The sequence below is a fragment of the Cyclopterus lumpus genome, chromosome 13 (genome assembly GCF_009769545.1).
Source record: "Cyclopterus lumpus isolate fCycLum1 chromosome 13, fCycLum1.pri, whole genome shotgun sequence".
Lineage (NCBI taxonomy): Eukaryota > Metazoa > Chordata > Actinopteri > Perciformes > Cyclopteridae > Cyclopterus > Cyclopterus lumpus.
This window is the reverse complement of record NC_046978.1, coordinates 14547094-14572737: the sequence shown is the minus strand read 5'-3', so window position 1 is coordinate 14572737 and position 25644 is coordinate 14547094. Positions and strand designations below refer to the sequence as shown.

The 25644-nt window shown below is 41.4% G+C and overlaps 2 protein-coding genes across 4 annotated transcripts in view; one reads left to right on the top strand and one right to left on the bottom strand.

The window, feature by feature from the left end:
• Nucleotides 1–19831, top strand: part of kcnab1a (potassium voltage-gated channel, shaker-related subfamily, beta member 1 a) — a 56377-nt gene extending 36546 nt beyond the window's left edge. For 2 of the 3 annotated variants that reach the window (XM_034548601.1, XM_034548603.1), the window contains exons 3-14: nt 2158–2195; nt 7177–7256; nt 8214–8258; nt 9281–9325; nt 10413–10456; nt 10576–10662; nt 12819–12904; nt 14660–14780; nt 15006–15100; nt 15821–15941; nt 16455–16543; nt 16726–19831. In XM_034548601.1, the coding sequence (XP_034404492.1) occupies nt 2158–2195; nt 7177–7256; nt 8214–8258; nt 9281–9325; nt 10413–10456; nt 10576–10662; nt 12819–12904; nt 14660–14780; nt 15006–15100; nt 15821–15941; nt 16455–16543; nt 16726–16815 (941 nt within the window). In that variant the 3' untranslated portion in view covers nt 16816–19831. Of the gene's footprint in view, nt 1–2157; nt 2196–6439; nt 6465–7176; nt 7257–8213; nt 8259–9280; nt 9326–10412; nt 10457–10575; nt 10663–12818; nt 12905–14659; nt 14781–15005; nt 15101–15820; nt 15942–16454; nt 16544–16725 lie in introns of those variants that run through there. The other variant, XM_034548602.1, reaches the window with a different exon arrangement.
• A 1096-nt stretch (nt 19832–20927) lies between these two features.
• ssr3 (signal sequence receptor, gamma) lies at nt 20928–22844 on the bottom strand. Its single transcript, XM_034549235.1, has 5 exons — nt 22610–22844; nt 22020–22146; nt 21820–21918; nt 21446–21577; nt 20928–21226 (listed from the first exon to the last, which is right to left on the bottom strand). Exons 1-5 carry the CDS (start codon nt 22740–22742, stop codon nt 21160–21162), a joined length of 558 nt encoding a protein of 185 aa, XP_034405126.1. The 5' UTR covers nt 22743–22844; the 3' UTR covers nt 20928–21159.
• Between the last annotated feature and the right edge of the window lie 2800 nt (nt 22845–25644).

Below are 25644 nucleotides of genomic sequence, written 5' to 3'. Positions count from 1 at the left end.
TCCCAGACTGAAAGTTCAATTCAATTCAATTGAGTTTATTTTGTATAGCCCAAAATCACAAATTACTAATTTGCCTCAGAGGGCTTTACAATCTGTACACATACGACATCCCTGTCCCAGGACCTCACATCGGATCAGGAAAAACTCCCCAAAGATAACCTTTCACATGGAAGAAAGGGAAGAAACCTTCAGGAGAGCAACAGAGGAGGATCCCTCTCCCCGGATGGACAGAAGCAATAGATGTCATGTGTACAGAAAGTGGAAGCCGGTTCCAGAAGAGGAGCTTGATAACAAAGCTCTGGCTCCCATCATACTTTTTAAGATCATAGGAACCACAAGTAGCCTTGCATTCAGTGAGTGCAGCTCTCTAGTGGGTTAATGTCCATTAAACAGAATATTCAGTTGAACCTATAAGAGCAGTGGCATTGACATTAGAGCTAACCAGGGAGATCTTCCCATGCTCGGAAACCAGGCTCAGAGCTGCTACTGGACATCGTTAGCCTTGACTTCATTTCCCCCATACTGGAGATACCTTCATGTCCTCATGTACGGAAACGCACACAAGACAAACTTTACATGCATTTGTGTATGATCATGCATGTACTGTATAATAAGGGCAATGTAGTGGAGGTGCAGTTGAGGCTTAATGAGATTGCCATGGTTACAGCTGTTAACAATGTCCAAAAAGCAACTTTCCCCACCAGCAAATACCGGAAACGACTCTGATTACAATGCCGCTGGTGATGCATGTTGAGAACGGCAGCTTTTCTGCTCCTTATCGAGTTAGGATAATATCATTATTTACCAACAGATCACACTTATCCCACGTCATCTGTAAGTGAAACCTCAGGAGTTGTTGCTATTACAATGTTTGGCTCAATGAGCTCTATTGCATCATGACATCCTGTCTGTCGAAAGGAGTCGATGGTTAAGTGAATTTGTCTCTGAGGTACATCAATTGTTGTCAGACAGTCGAGCCATGGAGGTCAACAGTGTCAGGGGAGAGAACTGTCAATGTGTGTGAAATTGTGAGTGTGTGAGGAGGATTTAATGGGGAGTTAAAACAGTATTATGGCATGAATGAAATCAAGAAATAAATAGATATCACTTAAAAAAATAGAATACTTAATTAGCTGGAGGAGTTGCATAGTTCTCCTCAATGCTATTATAAATGAAGCAAGGCTAAAAGGCCAAAGTAATGTTTATACCCAGTTTGACAAGTTTATTTTTAAAATACTCAGTACAACTCGACCACATTTATATATTTTTCCAGATATACAGAACAATAGAACATGTTCATATAATTAACGTACTTATACTTACTTACTTGATGATGTATTAAACAATAATACTAATATTAATAATAGCAAATGCCAAATGTTGCAAAAGGTATGTATACTCGCTACTTGAAATGCTGAAACAGTTCAAGTTGAATTGGCTGTAGAAATCAAAAATATTCACAGAACTGTAATTAGCAGTTTAAGTGTAAGCACTGAGTAAAGTTAAAGTATAAGTTATTATATATTTTTTTTATGTAGGCTCATTGACTGGTATAGAGTATCGTTATCAGAACGCTCACATATTGATATTGGCCTCAAAATGTCAGTACTACTACTGTCAGGCTATATTATACCAACAAAGTCTGATTTCCTCAATGTTCATGTGGTAAAAAAAAAGTCCTTGGTCCTCGAGGCCCTGCCACATTTAAAATGCACTGAAACACGGAGGATCTCATATCTTATCAGGGAGCCCAGGAAACAAACACAAGTCACGCAGCATTGAAAGGTTTGCACCAGACGTGTCTGTAAACATTTTTGACAGAATCGGAAACGTTTCCTACCACCACAACGCTACATACATAATTCAGAGAGGGAGTGTGTAAAGGATTTAGGTTCTCCTCTGGTTGAGGTGGCTGAGCTTCGTGTCTGGTTTATCGGCATTGTTTGCAGTATAATCAGGAGCATGTTGTCAGATGTGTACACACACGCACACACGCACACACACACGCGGTCTTCCAAATATGACAGTGAAAAAAGAAACTTTTCTCTTGGAAACTTAATCTTAGGGATTACTGTGCATAGTAATCGTGCATTACGCTAGGATGTCAAATACACAGCAATGTTTTCTAATGTTGAAATGTCTGTCTCGTCCCTGCAGGTACATGGGTGACATTTGGAGGGCAGATAACAGATGAGGTATGATTCCTTTCCTTCATTTTGTATGTTTATTTAATCTTAGTGAATTTATAAATAAAGCATTGGTCTGGAACACAACGTTTAAACAAGAACATTCCTAACACGACACAAAGAACGAATTACATAGACAAACCACCTCTGTCTCTTAAATGACAATTTACTTTGAAAAAGCTTTATCTCTGTATTATGTGTTCAGATCCTTTTGATTTGGCCAACATATGAAATAATCTTGTGAACACAGTGACCGAACTCCAACAACGACAGACGAAAAAAATGCCCTGAGCCATTTCCAACTCGTAAAATACTGACGCTTAGTCAGTGGCCCCAAGCGTCAAACTATGACGCTCCAGCCAGTCCCATACAGATGCTAAAAAGAGGCTTCTTTGCATCTGGATTAGACGCCGAGGGCCACGGACTAAGCGTTGGTATTTGAAGTTGGGTGTGAGACCCGGGTTGTCATTGCACTCACGTTCAAACACATGATGAACAAGTGATACCTCCAGAAATCTCAGACCATTTATGCCCAAAACCTATTGCTGAATCTATTACTGAGTGACCTTTGAAAATGGAGCGCGCAGGTCAAGGGTTGGCTGAACATTCGAGGAGCAGTGTTCAATCATTTTTGTGCCTCTTTTGTAATCGGAAGGCAAGCTATAAAAATTTAGTTTTACTCAACCTGCAGAATCAATAAGGAAAGGATTCGTTCAGCGTTTCAGACACACTTTCTTTCTGATGTCCGTCTCACACTCCTCTTTCAATGAATGTATACACAGCTGTTGTCACAGTTAACCTTGATCGGCCCATTAGCTGACTGACGAGCGCTAACACCTACGGGTTCAATTAGCCTAGTTTGCTCCCTCTCATGATGTAATAACAGATGTGGACAACCTTCATACATGGTTTGGGTTATTAGGACTGACTCAAATGTTCTGCTACATAAAGGGTCATGCTTAGGGTCAACACATCATGTGTTCGTACTTAAATCCGCGTTACACTCGTGTTGATGAACTCTAACATGCTCTGATGTTGCTGCTGTGGTCTTGGTCGTCACACATATGCACACACTTCGATTAGGGGGGAACTAATCTCACCCCATGGGACACAGAACCGGTAAGCTCACAGTATTATTTCATTTACCTGGAGGCTTAGTGCCATCAACTCACATGGTACCACAAAGCTCAGCACCCCTCTTCTCTCCATTATTGTGAATGTCCCCAAATCAATGTCTCTGGTATCACTGAACAACAATTCAGAAGGGAAAGGTTTACAGTCTTACCTTGTTGACTCAGTTTTGAAGATAATGTTTAAGCTTGCTTTACACACACACACACACACAACAGTACATTATATCCGTTGAAAATAACCACCAAATTAAAAAAAAATAGTCAGTTTTGCCGAGGGAGGGTCTCGTGGAGCGACCGCACAACAGCTGAATGCCCTCTGTTCAATGACACATCATCATTTCTCTCTGTCACAATAAAAGGGATGAAGCCATCACGCACAGTTATGTCACCATTACCTGCAGCATTTCTCCTTGATAATATTTCCTAGAATGACTTCGGCCCTGCGAGGCAATATAAATGAGTTGGCGTTATTAAATTGCAGCTTGAATTCATAAACATTCGTTCTACAATATCAACCCTGCGATTCAAGGATTCTGTAGTGCCAGCATGCACAATACCAGGGCTCTGACCCACCTGAATGGAACAGGGTGGTAATTATTGTTATTATCATATTATCATCCTGCGATGATGCATCAAAATGACGGCTGTGAAAAGGGCCTAAGAGCTTTAGAAGTGCCGTTTCCCGCTACTTCCCCGTGTTGATGCTAAGCTAAGCTAATCACCTGTATGTTCTAGCTTAATGTGTTTTATGCAGAGTTAGAGGACGGTTTCTCAATTAAAAATAAGCTTATTGAAAGATGTATATTTCTTCAAAGGGCTAGTAAGTTTGCTTGTCTGCAGCAACACATTCCCAGACAAACTGCTCACAAGAGGGATGGTGGGCTGCAAGTTAACGTTGCTTACTCATTCAAAAAGGCCAAAAGTGGATCCATAAATCACAAAGTGAATTGAAGAAAGTGTGTCTTGTCGATTTTAACTTTGATGTTGGGAGGAGGCAGCGCAGCCATAAAATCATCTCACGGCCGTGTGGGTAGTAGTATGTGGGAGGCTACCACGGTCTTGCTTCTGGGGTTGTGAGAGATGAAACATATATATTTTTTCCGTCACTCACTGCTCTATGTATGGAAATCAAACCATTTTTGTGCCCCAGAATAAAACAAAGGCAGAAGCCTGAAGCGTAGCCAACCCATGTATTTCTGCAACTTAACAGTGACTCAGTGTTTTTTCCCGTAGGTGAGGGCAGAAGTGCATGTGTGTATGTTTGTCCGTTGCAGACAGATTGTCCTCCTTTTTTTTTTTTTTCAAGGCCACTGCACCATTTGAAGGCCACCAGTCACATTCAGTTCGTCCAAAATGGCCAGAAGTTAGAAATCTGTGTAAGCAGCAATGCTTCAGAATCCCCACAAATGTCCTCGACACGACAGTGATTGACCTTCCATCTTACAAGACTCATTGTGAATGAGCAATCAGCAAAGGACAGTCCCCCTTTTAAAAAAAACGACTCTATCACCCTCATCCCGGCTCTCTGTATGGGACTTTCTGCTCGTCTGTGTCTCGTCGTCTGTCTCCATAAAGCTGTCCTCGGCATGTTCCGAACCTTACCGAACCTTTCCTGCAAAACATTTATTACCCACTGTGAAACTCCTGACATTCTCTCCACTTTCGATTAACTTGTCCATCCAGCACTTGATAACTTATTCCATGTTCTTCTAACTTTTTCTTTATCTTCATCATCTATTTTTCTTACCTCGGCAAAGAAATTCGGTTAGCCCCACCTTCCTTCACTTTTATTGAAAATGACCCTCCACTGCCCACAATCGTTTTTGAAAGAGATTGTTTCCCTATGTGAACTCAGCAGAGAGACACATGGGAGAAAGAACATGCTGTTCATTTTCTGTCATCCGAAGTCTTTCTCTCCTGAACTGACCCCGACGTTCTTTAACCTCTCCATAGCTCTGTTGGTTCATTCTGCTCTGTTTGCCTTAAGGCGGTCCTTTACTTTCCTCCCTCACTGCCCATGCAACTGTCTCTGAAAGCAGTGCGTTTGCATCTGGTAAAGATGAGATATACTAAAGGTAGTACTGATACTAAGAATATCATTAGGTTTTTTTCACAGACCACACATGGGAGCAGTCTACTGGCTTTCACTTTTTAGTACCTCAATCTTTTATTATCATTTGTAGTCTTTATTTTACTTCTTTTGTCACATAATTTCTCTGCCTTTTGATTTATTACGCCTAACATCATATTGCATAGTTGTATTGTCTTGCTTAGTACTTTGGTTGAGTCCTTCAAAGCACTGTCTTTAAAGACACTAACTAAATACATTGTATTATCATTTCATCATCGACACACAGGCTTGGACTGCTGCCCAGTCTGCACTGGTTGCAGAGAGAAGGTCGAGACAGATTCTCAGAAGAGAGATTATCTAACACCTCCGCTGTCTGCCGCCGTTAAAACGGCAACACGCACACAGGCACACACACACACACACACACACACACACAACGGCATGTAAACGCAAACAAACAAGCGCCACGTGCAAAAACACAACCTTCTGTCGGCACGCGTTTCAGAACTCAACTCATGCACACACACACTGAAAGTCCCCCATGTTATAAAACTCACCACAGGGAAATTGGATCTCGGTCTGATGATTTATGGTCACCGTGTCTGCAAAAATATGTAGGAATATCTGCACATATGCCAAAAACACACTTAATAACTAAAGAGGGATGAGTTGACGCCACCTTACCTCATCGTTTTAACAGAAACCGCTGTGATCCCACCTGCTCAATGACGTCTGTACTCAACAGACTTACAGTACGAGCTCTGTTTGAGGATGTGCTGTCAAGCGCGCGCTGCTGCAGCGTAGGACGCACAGCGCTGCGCTTCCTGCAGCAGATACGCATATAACACATCCGTTGCAATAAAGGGCACTCCTGTTAAACCTCTGTGCACAGCTCACTCTTGGGCTCTGCCATGCCTGCTGCCCTGCTGTTTCATAAGCCAGGCCAGCCTCCAGCTGAGAGCTCTAGGGAAGGTTATGCTTCAACAGAACCAGTGTATACAATTTGCTATGGTTTTAAGGGTTATAGCTTTTCTTAAGGTCTACATTCAAAAGTCTGGCATCATGGAGAGAGGGGTAGGCGTGAAATCGTTTGAGTTCACATGAAAAGTGACAGAAATAGTTCTGTAGAGAATGCAAAAAGAGAGCTAGAGAACAAAGGTCAAACCTTTGCTTGATCTCTAACATCAGCAGTTCTGATTCAATATAAAAAACCTGCTATTTACTGAAAAGTACCGTGCAATACAATGCACGGTACTTTTCAGTGTGTTCAGCAGAAGGTTTTGGTCAAACCACAGAAGACGTCTTTGCTTTCAAGAGACAGAATCTAACGTTCAACCCCAAAGATGTAGCAGCTCTTAATCTCATCATTTAAACCATTCTAACAATTTAGTTTGATGGCACATTGGTTGTATTCCTGGTTGTGCATTCTTAGTGTTGTTTGGCCTGCGTCTCTAACTTTTGTCACCTCTTGTGGCTATTAGAGTTTGCACCCCTACTGCATGTTGCTGTGGTGTTTCTTGTCTGTTCTATTGACTTACACTTAAACAATACTTGTTCTCTGAGGGAGGCCTCAGTTTAAAATGTGTCCGCAATGATAAAAGTAAAAGAAATCATGGAGCAGCACGATTTTTGGGTTTTTCTTCATTGATGTTTTTTTTAGTAAACCTGGAACACCACAGCTGTGGAAACACAAATGTTTATATTTAAGATATTGATATGCTAAATGCTACAGGTCTTCCATGTATTTTAATTGTGTTTGTGTGTGTGTGTCCTGACCTCTTGCCAGGTTGCCGAGCAGCTGATGACCATTGCCTATGAGAGTGGAGTCAACCTGTTCGACACAGCTGAGGTCTATGCAGGCGGCAGGTGGGTGTCAAACCAAATGACCTCTCCCTTGTTCCTAGTTCAGGTTGGTGTGATCAGGTACAGACGTCTGGCTCCAAGAGGGTTTTTTTATAGTTCTTATTCATGTTTAGCTCAAATGTTATATATATATATATATATATATATATATATATATATATATATATATATGCAGAGTCTAGTTTGTTTCACTCTTTTAGTGAACCGATATCAACCTGTAGGTCTGGAGTGTCGTGCAAGTTGAGAAAAGGTTTCCACACTAGACATGCTCGATATTTTCATTTGGACCTCACTGCTGTTAATGTGAGGTTGGAGTCATTGTTTTTATTGATTATTAGGTTTTTTTTAGCTCCTTGAAGTAACCCGAGACAGTGCTTTTGGAAAGTCTTTGAATAAATATTGTTATTCATGCAGAATTTTAGGTTAATCTTAAGGATTAAAGGAATATTTTGTCACTATTTGTGTTAGAACAAAGTCCATCGCAGCTTTAACAGGCTTACGTTGTGAACTAATTAGCTGAATCTGATATGTATTATTTATTTAAACCGTCTGATGCAAACATAAGGAAAATCCTGCAAAACACCTTTCCAGCATGTGCTAGCTTTATCAGGGCAAGGGAGAAGATTTTCATTATTGGCTTAGCATTCAACACATTTAAATGTGGGATAGTTACCGTGACGATACATATTATAATTGGTCAGTGGTGTCTGGTTTTTTTTCACAGTTAAAACTTCCACCAATGAGGAGTGATTTCCTTTAGCTGTATTGTAACGTACCAGAAAACATAAAATAAAAAAAACAATAATAAAACCCAAATTCTGTCAAATATTGCCATCTTTTCAATGCACAGGGGGTAGTTTAATTTGATATCAATGAATTGCAGGGTTGATATTGGAGAACGAATATTTATGAATTCAAGCTGCAATTTAATAACGCCAACTTGTTTATATTGCCTTGCAGGGCCGAAGTCATTCTAGGAAACATTATCAAGAAGAAATGCTGGAGGTAATGGTGACATAAATGTGTGTGATGGCTTCATCCCCTTTATTGTGACAGAGAGAAATGATGATGTGTGTGCACGTTGCAAGAGGCAGCAAGAGAAGGGTGTGTGTGTGTGTGTGTGCGTGATATGTTTGATGTCAAAGTGATGCTGAGATCTGGACTATCTCTGCTGTGTCCGTTCTTTTTCCTATTTCTTCAGATCTGACTACATTCCTTATTTGCAGTAATTTGTGTATTTCTGCACACACACACACACACACACACACACACACACACACATTCCATCACAATAGAGCAGCATGAAACGGTTACTGTATAAAAGTCTGCCTGCAGGCATTTTCCATTTCCTCAAATCTCAAATCTTCCCTTTACAAAGTTATTTAAACACGCTCAGTCTTCAGCTCAGTTTAATACTTATCAACTGCGTCGGAAACATAAAGGACAGACTTATAGAATCAAAGGAAAAGGAACTAACTGATAGTACTAGGAAGTACCTGATGGATCATTATGCTGCCATCTCATCATTGTGCAGCTTAAACTTGGAGCAAACCTGACAGCGAGCTGAAATCTATAACGACTGGACGAACCCATAAAGATTGTTTCCACCAACTTTTCCTCTTTGACACTCAAACCATAAACCTTACGACTCAGTATCTGTACAAGCACAAACATGGACGTCAACCAGCAGCTTGCACTGTTTAACATGCAGTGCAAGTTGCACCGAAAAGGCCAAAACCGTCTCCGCAGTCGTAATGCGCGCGCCTGCCTCGGGTGTCATTATTGACGCTTGATGCCGGGGCAGTAGAGACACGATGGACGTGGCATTTCAGTCTCCGAGTGTCATCATGACTTTACCGAAGTGAAGGAATGACCTTCTTCAGTTGTCACATCCACTGCGTGTATTGATTTGTCACGCACACGTGCCCATTCAATTAGCAACTCTGTAATTGTCACTTGATGAAAGATAATGTGTTTTATGTATCGCTCACTCTGCTGCATCTTCTAATTTCTCTGCTCTTTCTCAGGCGATCCAGTATGGTCATTACAACTAAACTCTTCTGGGGAGGAAAGTAAGTAAAAGAAACTCTGATTTTCATGCCTGAAGGCAGATGAGTGGTTGGTTCAGTTTTATTTATTGAGGAAGTCTCATTGGGACCAAGGTCTGGCCGGAGAACATCACACAAAGCATTCCTCTCACACGGACACACTCATTTGAGAATATCGGTTAGTAAAGCGTCAAAGTCCTTCAGAGGAGCAGAGTTTCAGTCACACGGACAACAAATATCATATAATACTCTTGTCAATTAGGGCAATTTTGATAGCATATCCTTGCTATGGAAAGCAGTTTGTTGCTATGAACATTAATCTGATCTCCATACACAGCGTGAGGAAAAGGTTTTTTTTATATAATAGTGGGATAAAGTCGAGGTTCATTTTGCAATAGTACATTATTTCTTACATATCTCTTCAGCATGCACTGTGCAAACACGATAATAGTTTATTCTCTCAACCTGAGCAACTTCCTGCCAAATGCAGTAACCAGTACATTAACCACACACACACACACACACACACACACACTTTAGCTGAGAGCGTCCAACTGGGTCTGGGGATAAGGAGGACGTTATTCCTGCTCTCCTACTTCTCTCTGAGGAAGGTTTAGTCCTTCACCTCTTCAGAAGTTGGTTGCATAATGATGTTGAACATTTGAAGAGGCACTGATCCATTTCCATAAAACAGCCCGATGCAAACTTTCTCATGTCATGCCCCCTAGCCGGGGTCAAAAAGTGATTTTAAAATGACTATCACTCTTCTTGGAAAGCTCAATGACAGTTTACTATAGATGACTATTTTACAGTTCATTAAGCACCAGAACGTTCAGATCATATTTGAGTTATTTCGATGCCGCAGCATCACGCACACATGATTATTAAATTCATATGCTGTCTATTCAGTCATTTACATGGTTAGTTACATGACGTTACACTTTACAAGAAGGACACAAGAGCACCAAAATGAGAACTGACTCCTCCCACAGTCTTGTCTGTGGGTCGAACATGTACACAGACAACAATGGCCCCAGAACCAAAAGTGAATTAATGACTGAAAAAGATTTACAGTGAAGGCTCATTGTTTGGTTTGTGTTCGCCCCATCAGAGCGGAGACGGAAAGAGGACTGTCCAGGAAACACATTATTGAAGGTAGGACACACACACGCACACACACACACACACACACAAACACACACACACAGACAAACCAACAACGTTGGACTCACGGCAAACCTTAAACCACTATCTCTGCCTTTTGTGTCTCTCAGGTCTAAAAGGCTCTTTGCAAAGGATGCAGCTGGAGTATGTAGATGTGGTTTTTGCCAACCGCCCTGACAGCAATACTCCCATGGAGGGTGAGTCATATTACAGCTGATGTTCCTGTTACAATGAACTCGATGTCCACGTCTTGGCCAGGTAGCCCTGTATAATTAATTAGCAAGAAGTTGCTTATTGGCAATGCATTATGGAGTGCACGGGTTCCTCATGAGTCATCAGAAATGAATTGTGTACGATTGCTATTGCTCTCCATGCCTTTATTAATTAGCACGCACAGCTAATCGATAAGGAAGTTGCATGTCAATTCATTATTAACTTCTGCTTTCCACCAGACTTTCAGCTCTCCTTCAGTGGGGCTTTTCAAAAATATGTATATGTATTTACACCTTCTAGATAACCTGAATTCATCAAAACTAAAATGAGAGCCTAAATGGCGGAAATAATACACCTACATTCCCCTTATTGGCGCCTGCTATGCGACTGATAATGCACACGTTTTAACTTGTGATTTATTTATGTTTTAACATATGATTGCTATATTCAGGTCTAAATTGTGATATTGTGGATGCTGTTTTCATCCTTTTTAGAATAGCATTGTAGTTTATGATGCATTCAAACACAGACCTTGATTTATACTCTTTGCAGGTGCTCCAAACACAGCTTACTTTTCTCCACCATCTGTCACTGTTCATTTCCTATTGAATCCCCTCAACCATTAGATCTATCGCTCTTCCTCCCATGAACTGGTTTTACTCTCCGTCTTCTTCTCTCCTTTGTCATATTGGACGGAAATTGAGATGAGTAGTATATTTAAATGTGTGCGCAGTGAGCACCATCACAGCCCGTTGCAGGAGCTGGTGGAGAGAGAGAGGCAGAAGTAACAAGAGGAAGAATTGTCCCTTTCCTTTGTTCTGTGTTATTTCCTTTGACAGGATGGTATTAAGAAAGACATCTGGGTTTCAGGTGGTTAATTATCATTTACCAGACTGAAAAGAAAGTCTTTCTCTACTTATTCTTTGCGTCTCTCACCTTTTCTCTTTTCATTTGAATTTTTTTTACTTAACTTTAGTATCCCTCACATCCTGTCGTTTTGCCAAGAGCCAGAGTGAAGCACAAGAGTCCTGCCACAGTGGAGGGTTGCAGTATAATTGGAGTGAGCGCGGGGCGATGATGAATAACCTTAATGACGGTCCTAATCTGAGTTTTTGTTGGCCCTGACCGCTGTTGGCTCGCACTGTCGGCCGTGTTGGAGCTAATTGCGTCATTAAAAAAGTGGCAGATGGAGTGTGATCGGAGGGGGCTTTTGTATGTGAGCTTGTTAGTGCGTGTGTGTGTGTTCGTGTGTGTGTGTGTGTGTGTGTGTACCCACCCTGAGGTTTTAGGGACGGGTGACGATCCGTCAGCAGGTAAGAGAGGCTCGAGGAGGCTCGAGGAGACTCTTTCTATTGTGTGTGATTTCAAGGCCAACACTTATCTCAGATTTTGATTACAAATGTTCTTCGTCTTGTTGTTTTTTTTCTTTTTCTGATGGCAAACCCATTCCTAAATGTCATTGTTTCCGTTTGACTCAACCTCTCTGTTTGACTGTTTTCTGTGTTTCATCCATCTCTCTCCCTCTCCCTCTGTCTCTGGCTGTTGTTGGTTCATAAAATACCGCTCGCCTCCGGGCAAGTTATCTATTGTTCTTTATCCTTATATTTGGAACAAAATAAAGCAAACAAACAAAACACATTTTCAATCATTTTCTCTTTGAGTGCCAGCTCTGTTTTGTGCTTTCTGTATGTGGATTATGATAAATGGTCTAAAGGAGTTTCTCATTTTGAATATATTGTGGTTACTTTCAGATAAAGTTTAATTTTTCAGACGGTCGCACGATTGACAAATTCACTGTCGTTTGACCAATAACGCTCTCTCCTACGTCTACTCTCACTCATTGAGCGTTAATAAGTCTGCTGCATTTTGAAATGAACTCTTCTGAGTGAATAACGGCTCTAATGTATACATTGAATTGATCTGAATCCTCTTAACTGCTTTCAGAAAAGAAGGAAACCGGCTGAGAAATATTTTGTCTTTGCACACAATAAGGTTTTTTCCCCCTGTGAGCCTTAAAGATTCCACCGTTTTATTGAATGCATTTTGTATGTGTTTTGATGCTGTAACGAGCACTGTACATTAATTGTTCACTGTTGATCCGGATGACTGATGCGATGTGGGCATGTGTGTCTCTCTGCAGAGATTGTTCGGGCCATGACTTACGTGATCAACCAAGGAATGGCGATGTACTGGGGGACGTCTCGGTGGACGGCCATGGAGATCATGGTAGGACATTGTTTTGTCGTGACAACTGTGTTTTGGAGAAGAAAAAGAATGGAAAGACACTTTTTTTCTATCAGTCACAACGGTAGTTCTTGAACGGTAGCTCTGCAAAGTTAGTATACAACACATAAGGTGCAGAATACATTACTTTAATGTCAATAAACTATTATTTAGTTGCTGTACTGCAGTTTTTAAACACTTCTCAGCGAGTCAGAATTAAGCGAATCAATTGTTTATTTTGTCATTCAGTTTTATGGGAAAGTTTCTTGTTGCTATAGATTTCATACCGCGCTAACTAGAAGATCAGAAGATGGCCACTTTGATTGGCAGACCCTTGAATTTAAACCATTTATTTGTTGATTCAATGATCCATAGAAGGAAGTCTCAAGAAGCCATATTTACTCTGGTTATGTTCAGTACCCTCACATCCTTAGGAACCATTCTTAGCAGCTCATTATCGTGTACCATTCTTGGACAGATTGCTTATATGCATAGTCACAGCTGTGAAAAAGTGTGAAAGTTTGAATAAAAACTGTTTCTGTGAGGTGTTCCCACAGAGGCACAGTGCTTTCCTCCATCTTTAGTTTCTCTTCTTGTCAGAATCGATGTACCCCCCGTTTATATATACATACATACATACATACATACATACATACATACATACATACATACATACATAGATACATACATACATACATACATACATACATACATGACATACATACGTACGTACGTGCGTACATACATACATACATACATACATACATACATACATACATACATACATACATACATACATACATACATACATACATACATATATACATACATACATACGTACGTGCGTACATACATACATACATATATATACAGGGGGAGTGTGAAGCCACAACAGAGAGTTATGAAATAATCACATGTCTAAACTGACATTCAAGGACCTAACACCAACTCTCTCCTCTCTCATGTCTCTCTGGCCTCTTTCTCACCCTGGCCCTCCCCCTCTGCATGTGTTGACACTCTCTGTCTGTGACCTCGGTGAAAAAGAGCCGATATCTTTGTAGAGCACAAGCCCAGATGAAAGACGTGTAATTTATAGCACCAATAAAGAAAGGGGGGGGGTTAAACACGTCTTCTCGTATGCGTGCCATGGCAGGTGTAAAGTACACACACACACACACACACACGCAGGCTCCAGGGGCATGTCATGGGGTTGCTGCAGAGAAGGGCAACATGTAATTTGTAAGTTGAGCGATGGCACCAACGTTATCGTTGCTAAATAGATTTCCCCTCCTTGTACCGCTCTCTCATCCTGACATGTTTCACAGCAGGAGACACGCAACATGAAAGAGTGTTTAAAGAAGCAGCAAGCCTAACGTGTGTGTGTGTGTGTGTGTGTGTGTTTTTCTCTGCCATGTATTCTTAAAGGACAAGCGGAAATCCAGATAAGAAAGTATTGAGGGAAATTTGAAAACGATGCCTCGGAGAGTTATGATTTGTAATATCGATTGGCTGACTTACTGTGGGCCCTTCATATAAATGTGTACCACGCTCCCACGAGCTGATCAACGGCCCCCAGCTCTTCCCGAGCGAAGCCATCTATCTATCTATGGCTCCCAATGTTTGCTCTCTTCTCCCCTCGTCTCTTTTATTCTCACCAAAGAGAAAACATTGAACGGCACATAAAAAAGGTGAGTCATAACAACCATTCATTAATTTGTGCCCGTTTTCTCTTTGCCTTCCTCTTTGTTTTATCTCTAGGAGGCGTATTCCGTGGCAAGACAGTTTAATCTTATCCCTCCAGTGTGTGAGCAGGCAGAGTATCATCTCTTCCAGAGGGAGAAGGTAGAAGTGCAACTCCCTGAACTTTACCACAAGATAGGCAAGTATTCTTTCCCCCAAGACATGTTCGCACAAATTCATAGATGAGTCCAATTAATGAACTAATTAAACCGAAACATAATCTTTATAATTATCTTTTGCTCATTCCCTCCAAGTTTTAATTTAATCTTTTTTACTTCTTTTTGTTCTCTCACACGTCTTTCTTCAACACATCTTACTAAAACCTCCAAACCTGTTTACCTCATTATGGTCTCCATGGTGACAGGAGTTGGAGCGATGACGTGGTCACCGTTGGCGTGCGGCATCATCACGGGAAAATATGAAAATGGCATTCCTGAATCTTCCAGGGCTTCCATGAAGGTATGCAAACTTGACTTCATCACGAAGGACCGTGTGAATTGAAGAGAAAGCGTTGATTTTTTAATTATTACTTCAATTAGTGTCATCGTCAGGGAGGTAACTGGTTAACTGTCCCTCAACAAAGCAAATGTTTTCTGCAGAAGAGCTGTAGCTTGTTTGTCCATGTGACATTTTTGTTTAATCTACTGGTTCATCACATGGGGGTCAGGACTTATATATATATTGATATATTGGGAACAAGATCACTGCGAAAATCTGTCTTTTAAGTTATTTTTGCTTGTAACATGAATCTTTTAAGTTTTATATTCTTAAAACAAATGGAAAAAAAACTGCCAGTGCATTGGAAATAATAATTATAATAATAATTGCAATGTAAATGTATTTGTTCTAATATCAAGATGGTGACCCTTCATTCTTGGCTCAACACACTGACACGTATTTCTTCAGAAAGTAAAGTCAAACTTCTCATAAGAGACACGGCTTCATTTTAGGATTCACAAGCCAAAACAGTTGAAAACCACTGTAACCAATTAACTTATAATCAATATATTGAAGCCAAAATCTTTAGGTGTCTTTTGTGCTTATAATATGTTGTAAAGTATAAAGAGCACACAGCCTCAACCTTTTGTCTCATCCATTACTTTCTCGCTCTGTTTTTTGTTTCTTCTCTTTCCATGTCTTTCGCTCACTCCATCTCTTCCCTCTCTTTTCCCCCGCCAGTCATATCAATGGTTGAAGGAGAAAATAGTAAGTGAGGATGGAAGGAAGCAGCAAGCCAAGCTGAAAGAGCTCAACCACATCGCAGAGAAGCTGGGCTGCACTCTGCCTCAGCTGGCTGTTGGTAAGACTTCATATCTTTTATAGTATATTGTAGAGGCAGCCGAAAGCAGGGCTTTGAAAAAACAACCGCTCAGGGCTTTCACACAGAAATCATTTTAATGCGAGACGTGAGCAAATCCTTTCCACAATGTCTGTGTTTGCTTATTATTTGTGTCTCGTAGTTTGATTTTCGCTGCAGCTTCCTCGCCAAAAACAGACTTCAATACCTCGTTTGTGCTTTCAGCTGCATTGTTGGGCACCGATAACGTATCTGAGCTGCATGGAAGCTAGAAGTCAATTTAATCAAACGTTGTGGCGCGCTTTAGAAAAAACGGCTTGTAGACATTTAAGGTTTTAGAGAAACTAAAACCATTGATTTGTAGTTATACATTGGTATATACTTCCAGGAAGAGCAAATGAAGGACTAGAAGCTAAAAGCTCAGTCCTATTTGTGTTTTGTTGTCGGACAATAATAACCAGCAGTGCGCCATCAAGTGGGCTCTGTGTGAATATCAACCTCTCTTTCTCTCTCCAGCCTGGTGTCTTAGAAATGAAGGAGTGAGTTCAGTTCTCCTGGGAACATCCAACCCTGAGCAGCTCACCGAGAACCTCGGGGCCATCCAGGTGGGAACAGGCAGGAACACACACAGCTGTTGTTCCCCCCCCAGCTCCATCGATTTCTAGATCAAAAAGCTTTCTCATATTTGAATCTCTTTATAAATCTGGGTTTCCTTTTGTTGCCTCACTGTATATTTCACTTCCTTCCTGCCCGGCATGTTCACTTCATCGTTCTGTCTTTTGCCCAGGTCCTTCCGAAGATGACATCTCACGTGGTGTCTGAAATCGACCACATCCTGGGCAACAGGCCGTACAGTAAGAAGGACTACCGCTCTTAGACCAGGCCGGTGGACTTACCGAGCCCTCCTACTCACCTACCTACTTAAGCATACTGCTACCATGGACCCACCGCTCAATGTTTAAGTCCACGGTTCTCTCCTTGGGAACCCACTCAGCTCCAGCCCACTTCAGCCTGGAACAGACCGCCCTGCTCGGCCCAGCGTTGTCCTGCTCAGATCGGGTTCATCTCAGGTCCCGTCCAGCTCAGCCAAGAGACGCTTAACAAACTCAGCTTTTTTGCAGCCTCAAAATGCAACTTGGTCCAGCCGAGTGACTCAAAACGTTGTACCCCTCCCCTCCCCCGACCCAAAGTGTTTGTCTTTCAGCGCCGGTCCATTTAAATATATCAATGCAGAGCTTAGTCTTACCCATGCCCATCTAGAGCCACACATATCGGTTAGATAGATAGATAGATAGATAGATAGATAGATAGATAGATAGATAGATAGATAGATAGATAGATAGATAGATAGATAGATAGATAGATAGATAGATAGATAGATAGATACTTTATTCATCCCCAGGGGGAAATTTGGTTGTAGCAGCAGCCTGCAAGGTTACAGAAAACCACGCAGGGGACTCATTAATATAGGATACATATGCACACAATTTTACACATTCACAGTTGGGATTTGAGCAGGACAGTATGAAAAGCACTGCAGGACTATTTCAAGTGAACGTGCCTTGCTCAAGGGCACCTTGATAGTAGTTGTTGAGTGAGACGGCAACGGTTACTTCTTCCCTCTTCCTACCTACATCCTCCCGATGACTCAGACCATCAGGTCTCCGTCCTCATCTTTAATGCCCAGACTTCCACCCACAAGTCATTTAATTTGAGCACTAAATTCATACTGAGCACATATTTTATTCATGAGCATTGCTGTACCACAAGCTGAACACATCAATACAAGCACCTTCGGTAGCTTAGGAAAGTAGACACGGAGACGTTTCTATTTGCATGACCCCCCCCCTGTGCCCCCCCACAGTCAGTCAGTGCTTTCATTCAATTGCTATGCAGTGCAGCAAAGAAAATTAGCGTATGAGCTCAATCATCTCACCTCTTGTGTCAGAGGCACACGCTCGAAAAACGTGACGCAAAATGACTTCTTTCATGAAATGTGAGGTCAAGCAATGACATCGCTCACATTTGTTTCATGAATGAGGCCTCAGCAAACCACCTCTCTGTTAGCTCGAGTTAGCTCGAATTAGCTTTAAACTACCAACCAAATGTACTCAGTCCCATATTTAGTAGAGCACAGAATAGTATTCACTAGATATTATAAGCTGCAGATCCTGAGTATATTATCCAACAGGTGCATGTTTCTCTTGCTATGGTGTGCCTCGTTACTTTTCTACAAAGCACATAATGAAAGGGAAAGGAAAAAAACTGCAAGCTTGTCAACTGTTTGTGATGTGTGTGAAGCAAAGGAGGGTGGAACATCAGAGGGAAGCATGTCGCCCTCGTGTGGTTTCTTTCAGGAACTGCTGCTCTGCTTCTTTCGATTATAGAGAAGAGAAAGAACTCTTTGCAAAAGAAGTGGACTATGTTTCTCTCAGTTGGCGTTCACTGTGGAGACACTATGGAGAAAAGGACTTATATGAAATGTATGTTATGATTATAATAACTGCAACAATCGCTTGTTAACGGCACAAGGAGGCAGATAGGCAAGGTTTTTGGAATGTGGCAAAGATTACAGTATTTATTCTAGACTAGTTAATATATAGAAGTTTATTTTGACATTTTGAGATATTGTTTGGAGATCTATTTATGTACATAAAACGTTACGGCATACCTTGTAACATAAGCAAAACCCGTAAGAAGCCTCTCGTGCATATGAGGACTTCTCAGTACTGTATGGCAAATATAGATATGATGTAAATAGAGTTATTTTGTTGTTCCTCTGCAGAATCACTGCACAAGATGCCGTGTTTGAATCCCTCTTCGTCCATCCTCCTCCAACCTGACTTTACAGAATTCATTTCTGGCTCCGGAAAGATATTTCACAGAAGTATTTATAAGGTCAATTTATTTATTTATTTTTGCATCATGAAGTCAGATTATGAACATTTGTATAAATAATGACATTTACAGAAGGAGCTTCTGTAAATAATGAGCTTCTGTTCGAACTTCAGCATGGAGCTTGAACCACAATCTCTAAACCAGGGCGCTCAGCTCTCTCATGTCGCCTTTGTGCGTTGATGTTCTGGTTCTTTTTTCCATCTGGAAAACAAGCCATCACAGCGATCAGCAGAGATGTTGGCCCAGTTCCAGTTGAGTCACTGACTCGTCCTCGGTGTGCACGTGTTGACTTGTAGCTCAAACCCCCACCAGATCTTGAATTTCTAAGGAAATTTCAGCGAGTTATTTTGTTGAAATGAAGCCTCAGTGAGCGGTGTTTGGCCTTGGATAATGAGTAGACTTTCTTGTGACTATTTGCATTGACTTGTTGTTGTATTAAAAGAAGGCTGACCTGACGACCTTGGCCATCATTGTAATGCAAAGGATCATCAATTTACAAACAAAAAACATCCAGAAAAGCATTTGCGTTGCTCTTTTTCTCATTAAAGACTTTCCTTTAGTTTGGTTGCAAGTCAACAAGCTGAATCAGTGAGCATGTTAGACCGCGGCCTGCCGGTGTGTGTGGAGAAGTTCTCCACCCGACAGAGTGCCTTGACTTGAGTCCCACTACCGGAAAAAAACAAATCAGGGATGTCTTTCATTACGAGTTGTTAAATGGTGTCCGGATGCTGTCCGACGAACAAAGTAAGAGTACAACATTAAGTATATATATTAAGTATTACCTCATTGGTTTAAGTAGAGGTAACTTTTTGGATGTTGACTTAAAGTTATAGTATGCATACCTTTCCCTTAAAAAAGGATGTGTAGGATGATATAAAAAGAATCCCTGTCAATCATCACTTCAGACCAGCTAGAAGTGTGTGTCTCTGTCCTCGGCCTGTATTTTCTCTTGCTGTGTTTAGGAAAATTCTGGGCATCAGCCATTGGGCCCCACGCGTAAGTGTGACACCCCCCCCCCCCCCTTCCCCCCAGCCTAAACGCTAGGTTCTAATTCCCAGCTCTTTAAATACCACCGCTTTGTCCTGCCGAGGCACCGCTTAGGGTCTACGATACAAAGCGGCAGTGAATGGCGACCGACTGGTCTCTTACATGTTTCCACACACAACCCACAGAGCCGAGATGCTGCAGCGATGAGATGAAGCGTGCTGCAATGCCGCAGATTGTGTAGCTGTCTATTTGTGCTTTAGAACGTCACCGCCTGGAAACAACTGGAAGAAGTAAAAACTTCTTATTTCTCTCTAAAGCACCGCTTGAAACCGGGAAGGAGCCAACGGCTACAACAATGCTGCACAGTGTACCTTCAAAATAAACGATTACTAGAATTATCATCAACTTAGTCCTTCCCTACAGCGGCCTTTATTTAGGCTGTTTCCACCAAAATAATGTGATGGGAAAAGTTCAGTCAAACCGATTGTCTTTAGCATCTTCAACCAGCCTTTTGCTTCATGGTGCATCAGTTTGAGTCAACAGCTCATTAATTCTTTGGGTACCAATAAGATGCATTGATAATGTAGGGAAACTCGCCTTGTTTACGAGAATAAAGGCTGGTTTGCCACCTTGTTCACAAGTCTGAAGGTCAAAAAGGATCAAAGCTAGAAACAATTGAGCCGTGGCTAAATTATCAACTTTGATTCACACAACATGAAATGTGTAATGTGACTCGTGATCTTTGACCCAAGATTTCCTCTTCTGGTATGAAGCCAAACCTAGATCAATTCTCATAAAAATGTAAAGTTTATCTATTCTGCTGACGTTGCAGTTTTCTGAAACATTTTAACCTAGTTTATGGAAAAGCCTTGAAGTTTTGTTAAAAAAAGTGTTAAATCCTCAGTGTATCATTTAGTTTTCTCTGTAAATAGTCTATATTAAAGTGTGATTCTAATTAAATGCATTGCCAATGGAAACATCAACGTCTCACTTGTCAATATTTTTTAAACAGGTTATTAAAAAATTATATATATTTCCTATCATCATATTCTCAAAGCGCTCTCAAGCACACTGAATGACACACTTACAAAATTAACACAGGAGGAAAAGTATACCTGGTTGCTTTATTTGTTACAAAAAGAAGAAGACAGACCTGGAGAAACACACCCCAGACATTTGATCATGAATTTCATGAAGTTGAATTGTGATATTTCGGTCCTTTAAACCCTGTTCCTAACTTAAGTGAAAAACAAAGTGTATACCCATCTTTAACCCACATGCTCCCCTCCTAACTAAACCCACCCCTCCAGCTTTTATTTTCCTTTTTCTTCCTCTTCTACTTGGAGCCTGTGGACAGCAGAGCGATGAGTCCTGAGGAGGCACTGATGGACAGGATGTAGTTGCTGGAAAGAAAGGAAGTTAAGGCAAAACGTCGGAGCGCTAAATGACAACTCGTCAAGATTAGATTTTAAAGGAATTATGCAACATCAGCCTTCATCTGCATGAAGTGTACGACAATAAAACTCCACTGCACTAATGCCATCTTAAGACAAATGTTTAAAGCTTCCAATTCCAAACAGTTAACATGCCGATGGCTTGTATATTGTGATTAAAAAGGATACACAGAAGGGTTGAAGTTCCTGAGCAAGAAGAAGGAGGCGACGATGACAAGCACCAGGAACAGAGTGTTGTTGTAGAAAATAGAGAAGGTGGTGGCCTCGTAGTCGGCGACCTCATTCTTCTTCCACAGGATCCTAGACGGACAAAAAAAAAAAACCTTCATGGTCATGCGGAGAACAACATGTGGGGAGGCTTTTAAACATTAACCCATGTTTAAGAAGACTGGCAGCACGTCAGCACCACAGTTATACTTCATACACCTTTATGTCTTGACATATGCTACACTGAAAACACTTAATTTGCCAAAGCTAAGTGTAGACCTGCAGCACAACACGCTGTAATGAGGAATGGCTTCACAACACAACGCATGCTTCACCTCTCGTCTTTCTCCTTGCGGGACATCTTGCGATTGTCTGCCTCGGACAGCTTCCTGGTTACCTCCTTGGAAACGGCATCCTCACGTTTCTGGGCCACTCTGGAGGATGAGGGGAGAACGGTCACACATATTTAGTATTGTGGCCGAATACAACATTTATTTTTTTTAAAAATGCAGAACAGTGCGTTTCTGCTTCTTACTTGTGTTTGAGAACAAACTTGACGTTCTTGTAGGCGAAGGCCACCAGGTAGGTGCTGACCAGGGTCATCACAGCGTACAGGACTGCGGACTGGACGAGGTCCATGTGCCAAATCCTCCAAAACAGCCCTAGAAAGATGTGAGTCGATCAATATTGGCCCAATATGCAGTATGTTGAATAAATACATGTTATAATCCAGGTGTTTACAGTAGTGTAACTTTAGATGTATGCAGAGTCAACTGAAGATTGGGAGCACAACCTGTTTTTTTTTTATTTGGCTTTTTAAAAACACAAAATCATAATTACAATGACCACTAGCTATAGATGTTATTTAATAATAATGTGCATTTAAACCTAAAGTAACCACACTGACAGGGTTAGCAATCACATTAACCTCCCCTTTAGCATACCAGTCATTCTTATTGATATAATCTTGTATTATGTTGCCCTTCTGCCTTTAATCGTGCGCGTTCAATAAGTTAATTCAAAGTAGTCTTCACACGCTTTAAATGACATTTGTATTTTCTCGAAAGACTCCTCCATTGAAGCAGCGTTAGCTCGACTCGTTAGCATCAGCTAGCTGGTACTCACAGATGGGGATGGCAGACACAATGAGTGCGTTTCCGTAGAAGAGAGCGGTGGACTTGGCGGAAAGGTTTCTGCTGAAGTCCTGGAGGAGGAGATCTTCCTCCGACTGCTGCTTGCTGCTGCCTTTGGGAGCCATGTCTGCGGATTGACCGGTGTGTCTGTCTGCTTCTCAGCTCGGGACGCAAAGAGACTGACACGTCGGAGAAGGAGAGGGACGCGTCAGCATAAACCCGGAAATACACTGGCTTTCTTCTTCTTCGTTGTTTCGGGCACTTCCGCGTGTTGCTGCCCACCACAGGAAGAGAAAGACACTGCACTTGTAACGCTTCATCTTTGGACGGTCAGTGGACACATTAAAAAAACATATTCCTCACTTTCTCTTGGTTAAAGTTGGGATTTATTTTATTGGTTTTTCATCCATAATATTTCTAATATTTCTAACATTGTTGCATTAGGGCTAAACGCTGACATTGAAATTGTTCTATATAATACAAGAGTTGTTGGATTTTTATTTTTTATTGTTTACCTCTACAGACTTTTTCCCATCTCCAGGCAGCTTAGAAGTAGCCTTGGTAAATTTGTTACAGAAACCCTCAATCTGCCTCTGCAGCAGCTGAGTGTTTGACCTTTGTTCAGCTTTGTTGTCCTTTGTTCTACAGATGTAGGCCTATATCTATTTATGTGTATGTGTTTGAGCCTTAAATGCCACATTCTAAATGTACTCTAATGCAATGAAGTTTACTGGACTTTTATTTGTGGATTACACTAAAACAATGTGTTAAAACTCAAAGTGTCTTCCCAACTTCTCCTCCGCCCTTTTTAAGAAAGGAGTCCATGGAAAAATTTAGCAGCAGCACCTGCGAGTTTCTGCAAAACTAACTGAAAATGTGTCCGTTCTTCTATTCTTACAGTATACCTTAAAGCATGCGCAAAGAAAATGTTTTGTATGCACTTTGGATGAACTGGCCCTTTAAAAAATATGTATGTTATATTATTTTATTCAAACTGCCATCTGTTTCCCAACCTGGGTTTTTCTCATATTTTAACTTTTTTTATTGTGCATTTGTGTGATCAGTTGCAACAATGCATGTCTGTACAAGTGTGCTATAGTTAGTGAAACAGAGGTTGTAATTGCGACCTGATGTTCAAGAGCAAAAGGACAACATGAACACACAATGCTATACAAGAAGAAAAGAAGACAATAAACTTAAAAGGTAAGTAAGAGAGAAAATGGTGAACATGGGCAATAGGGGTGAGGAGAAATGCGTCTAACCTTCTAACCTAACTAAACAGATAAAAACAAACTAGAATATTTACATTACTCCAGACAATCTGCTTAATATAATCAGCAAATATCACTTTGAAAGAAAAAGGATTTGAAAGATCAAAAGGGCAGTTCCTCTTTTCTGCAGAGTTCTTCCTCCTTCATGAATCATGCTCAGTGCCAAACCACATCCCATACCATAACAGTCACATCAGCACATTTACTAACATGCAATGGCCCGGTCTTTATCGCTTTAAAAGAATAAATAATAATAATATTTTCTCTTTAAATACCCATTTTTTTCCCACCTTCCTATTTGGAAACTCTGTTCCAAAATACTTCTTCATTACAGCTTACACACTTTATTAACGTTTAATGAAATAATACCCTAAAAACCAGATACTGCAATATGAAAAATCCTATTGTGCTTGCAGGATTCACACTTCAGCCACTAGAGGTCAGTATCTACATAACCGTACACGTCAGTCCTGAGCGCCTGGCAACGAGGCAATCTGCAGCTTCTAAATCTCAAGGATTCTAAACATCCGAGAAGCGTACTGCTTATAGTGACAGAGAAAACGTGTTTATTTTGGGTTTTATCGGGTTTTTTAAGAGCAGTTCCACATCGCAGAAAGGTGGATATCATTAAGGAGGGGCATATTTAAGTTTTGGAAAATTCGATCAAGTTTGGACCGACTGGAGACTAGAGGGATAAGTGAAGACTACCTCTCTCAAAAGCACACATTAAAAAACAAACTCCATAAACATAATGAGACTTCGGTCCACCCTACAGGCCCACATACCTCCGCCTGCTGTCGAACGTCTGCTTCTAAGTGCACACAAGGTGCTATTTAAAGCTCCTCCTCCACGCATCCTCATCTCACAAACATGCCCCACTCCGTGGTGTGCATATGAGTGTGACCGTGCAGATTCATGACCCATTAGTGGAGCACGAGCATCTGCAAAAGTCCCCCTCTCTTCCTTATCTCGTCCTCCAAGCCGGTCACGTGCCCGCCGCCGAGAGGGGTGGGGGGGGGGGGGGGGGGGGGGGGGGGGGGGGGGGGGGTGGTGGTGTTAGAATGCAATGCAGACAGGCAGGTTTGCGTGATGTCCATGTCTTTAAATGGGGGATAGAGTTTAGGGATTAACCGTGCACTTCAGGGGGGGAGGAGGTGATGCCAAAAGGCCTGCCAACACAATGCCAGGCAAGGCTGGTGATCTCTCTCTCTCTCTCTCTCTCTCTCTCTCTCTCTCTCTCTCTCTCTCTCTCTCTCTCTTGTGTAAGCTTGTGCCAGATTACTTCGGCTTTGGTGGGACCAGAGACATAACCACAGGGGCAAACACACATACTGACCATCAACAGCCAGGGAATATAGAAAACACACACACCCACACACACGCGGCTTCAGGACATTGTGCCTAGCAATGCTGGTGTGTTTTATCTCACTCCGATCGTACCCTTAGGTGAATTTATGACAGATCATCGTGACACATTATTTTTGAGTTATCTTATCTCACTTGCCCAAAGCTAATCTCTTGGAGCCCTACATCTCTAACATCTTCATGCCACAACATTGTGTGTGTGTGTGTGTGTGTGTGTGTGTGTGTGTGTGTGTGTGTGTGTGTGTGTGTGTGTGCGTGTGTGTGTAAAGATAGTATATTGTGCCACCGGCTTTCTCAGAATACAGAATGAGATCAACATGAATCTCTTAGCATGTTCTATTTATCAGAGTTCATGTTTCTGCAGCTTCGCATCCACAAACTCACATGAAGA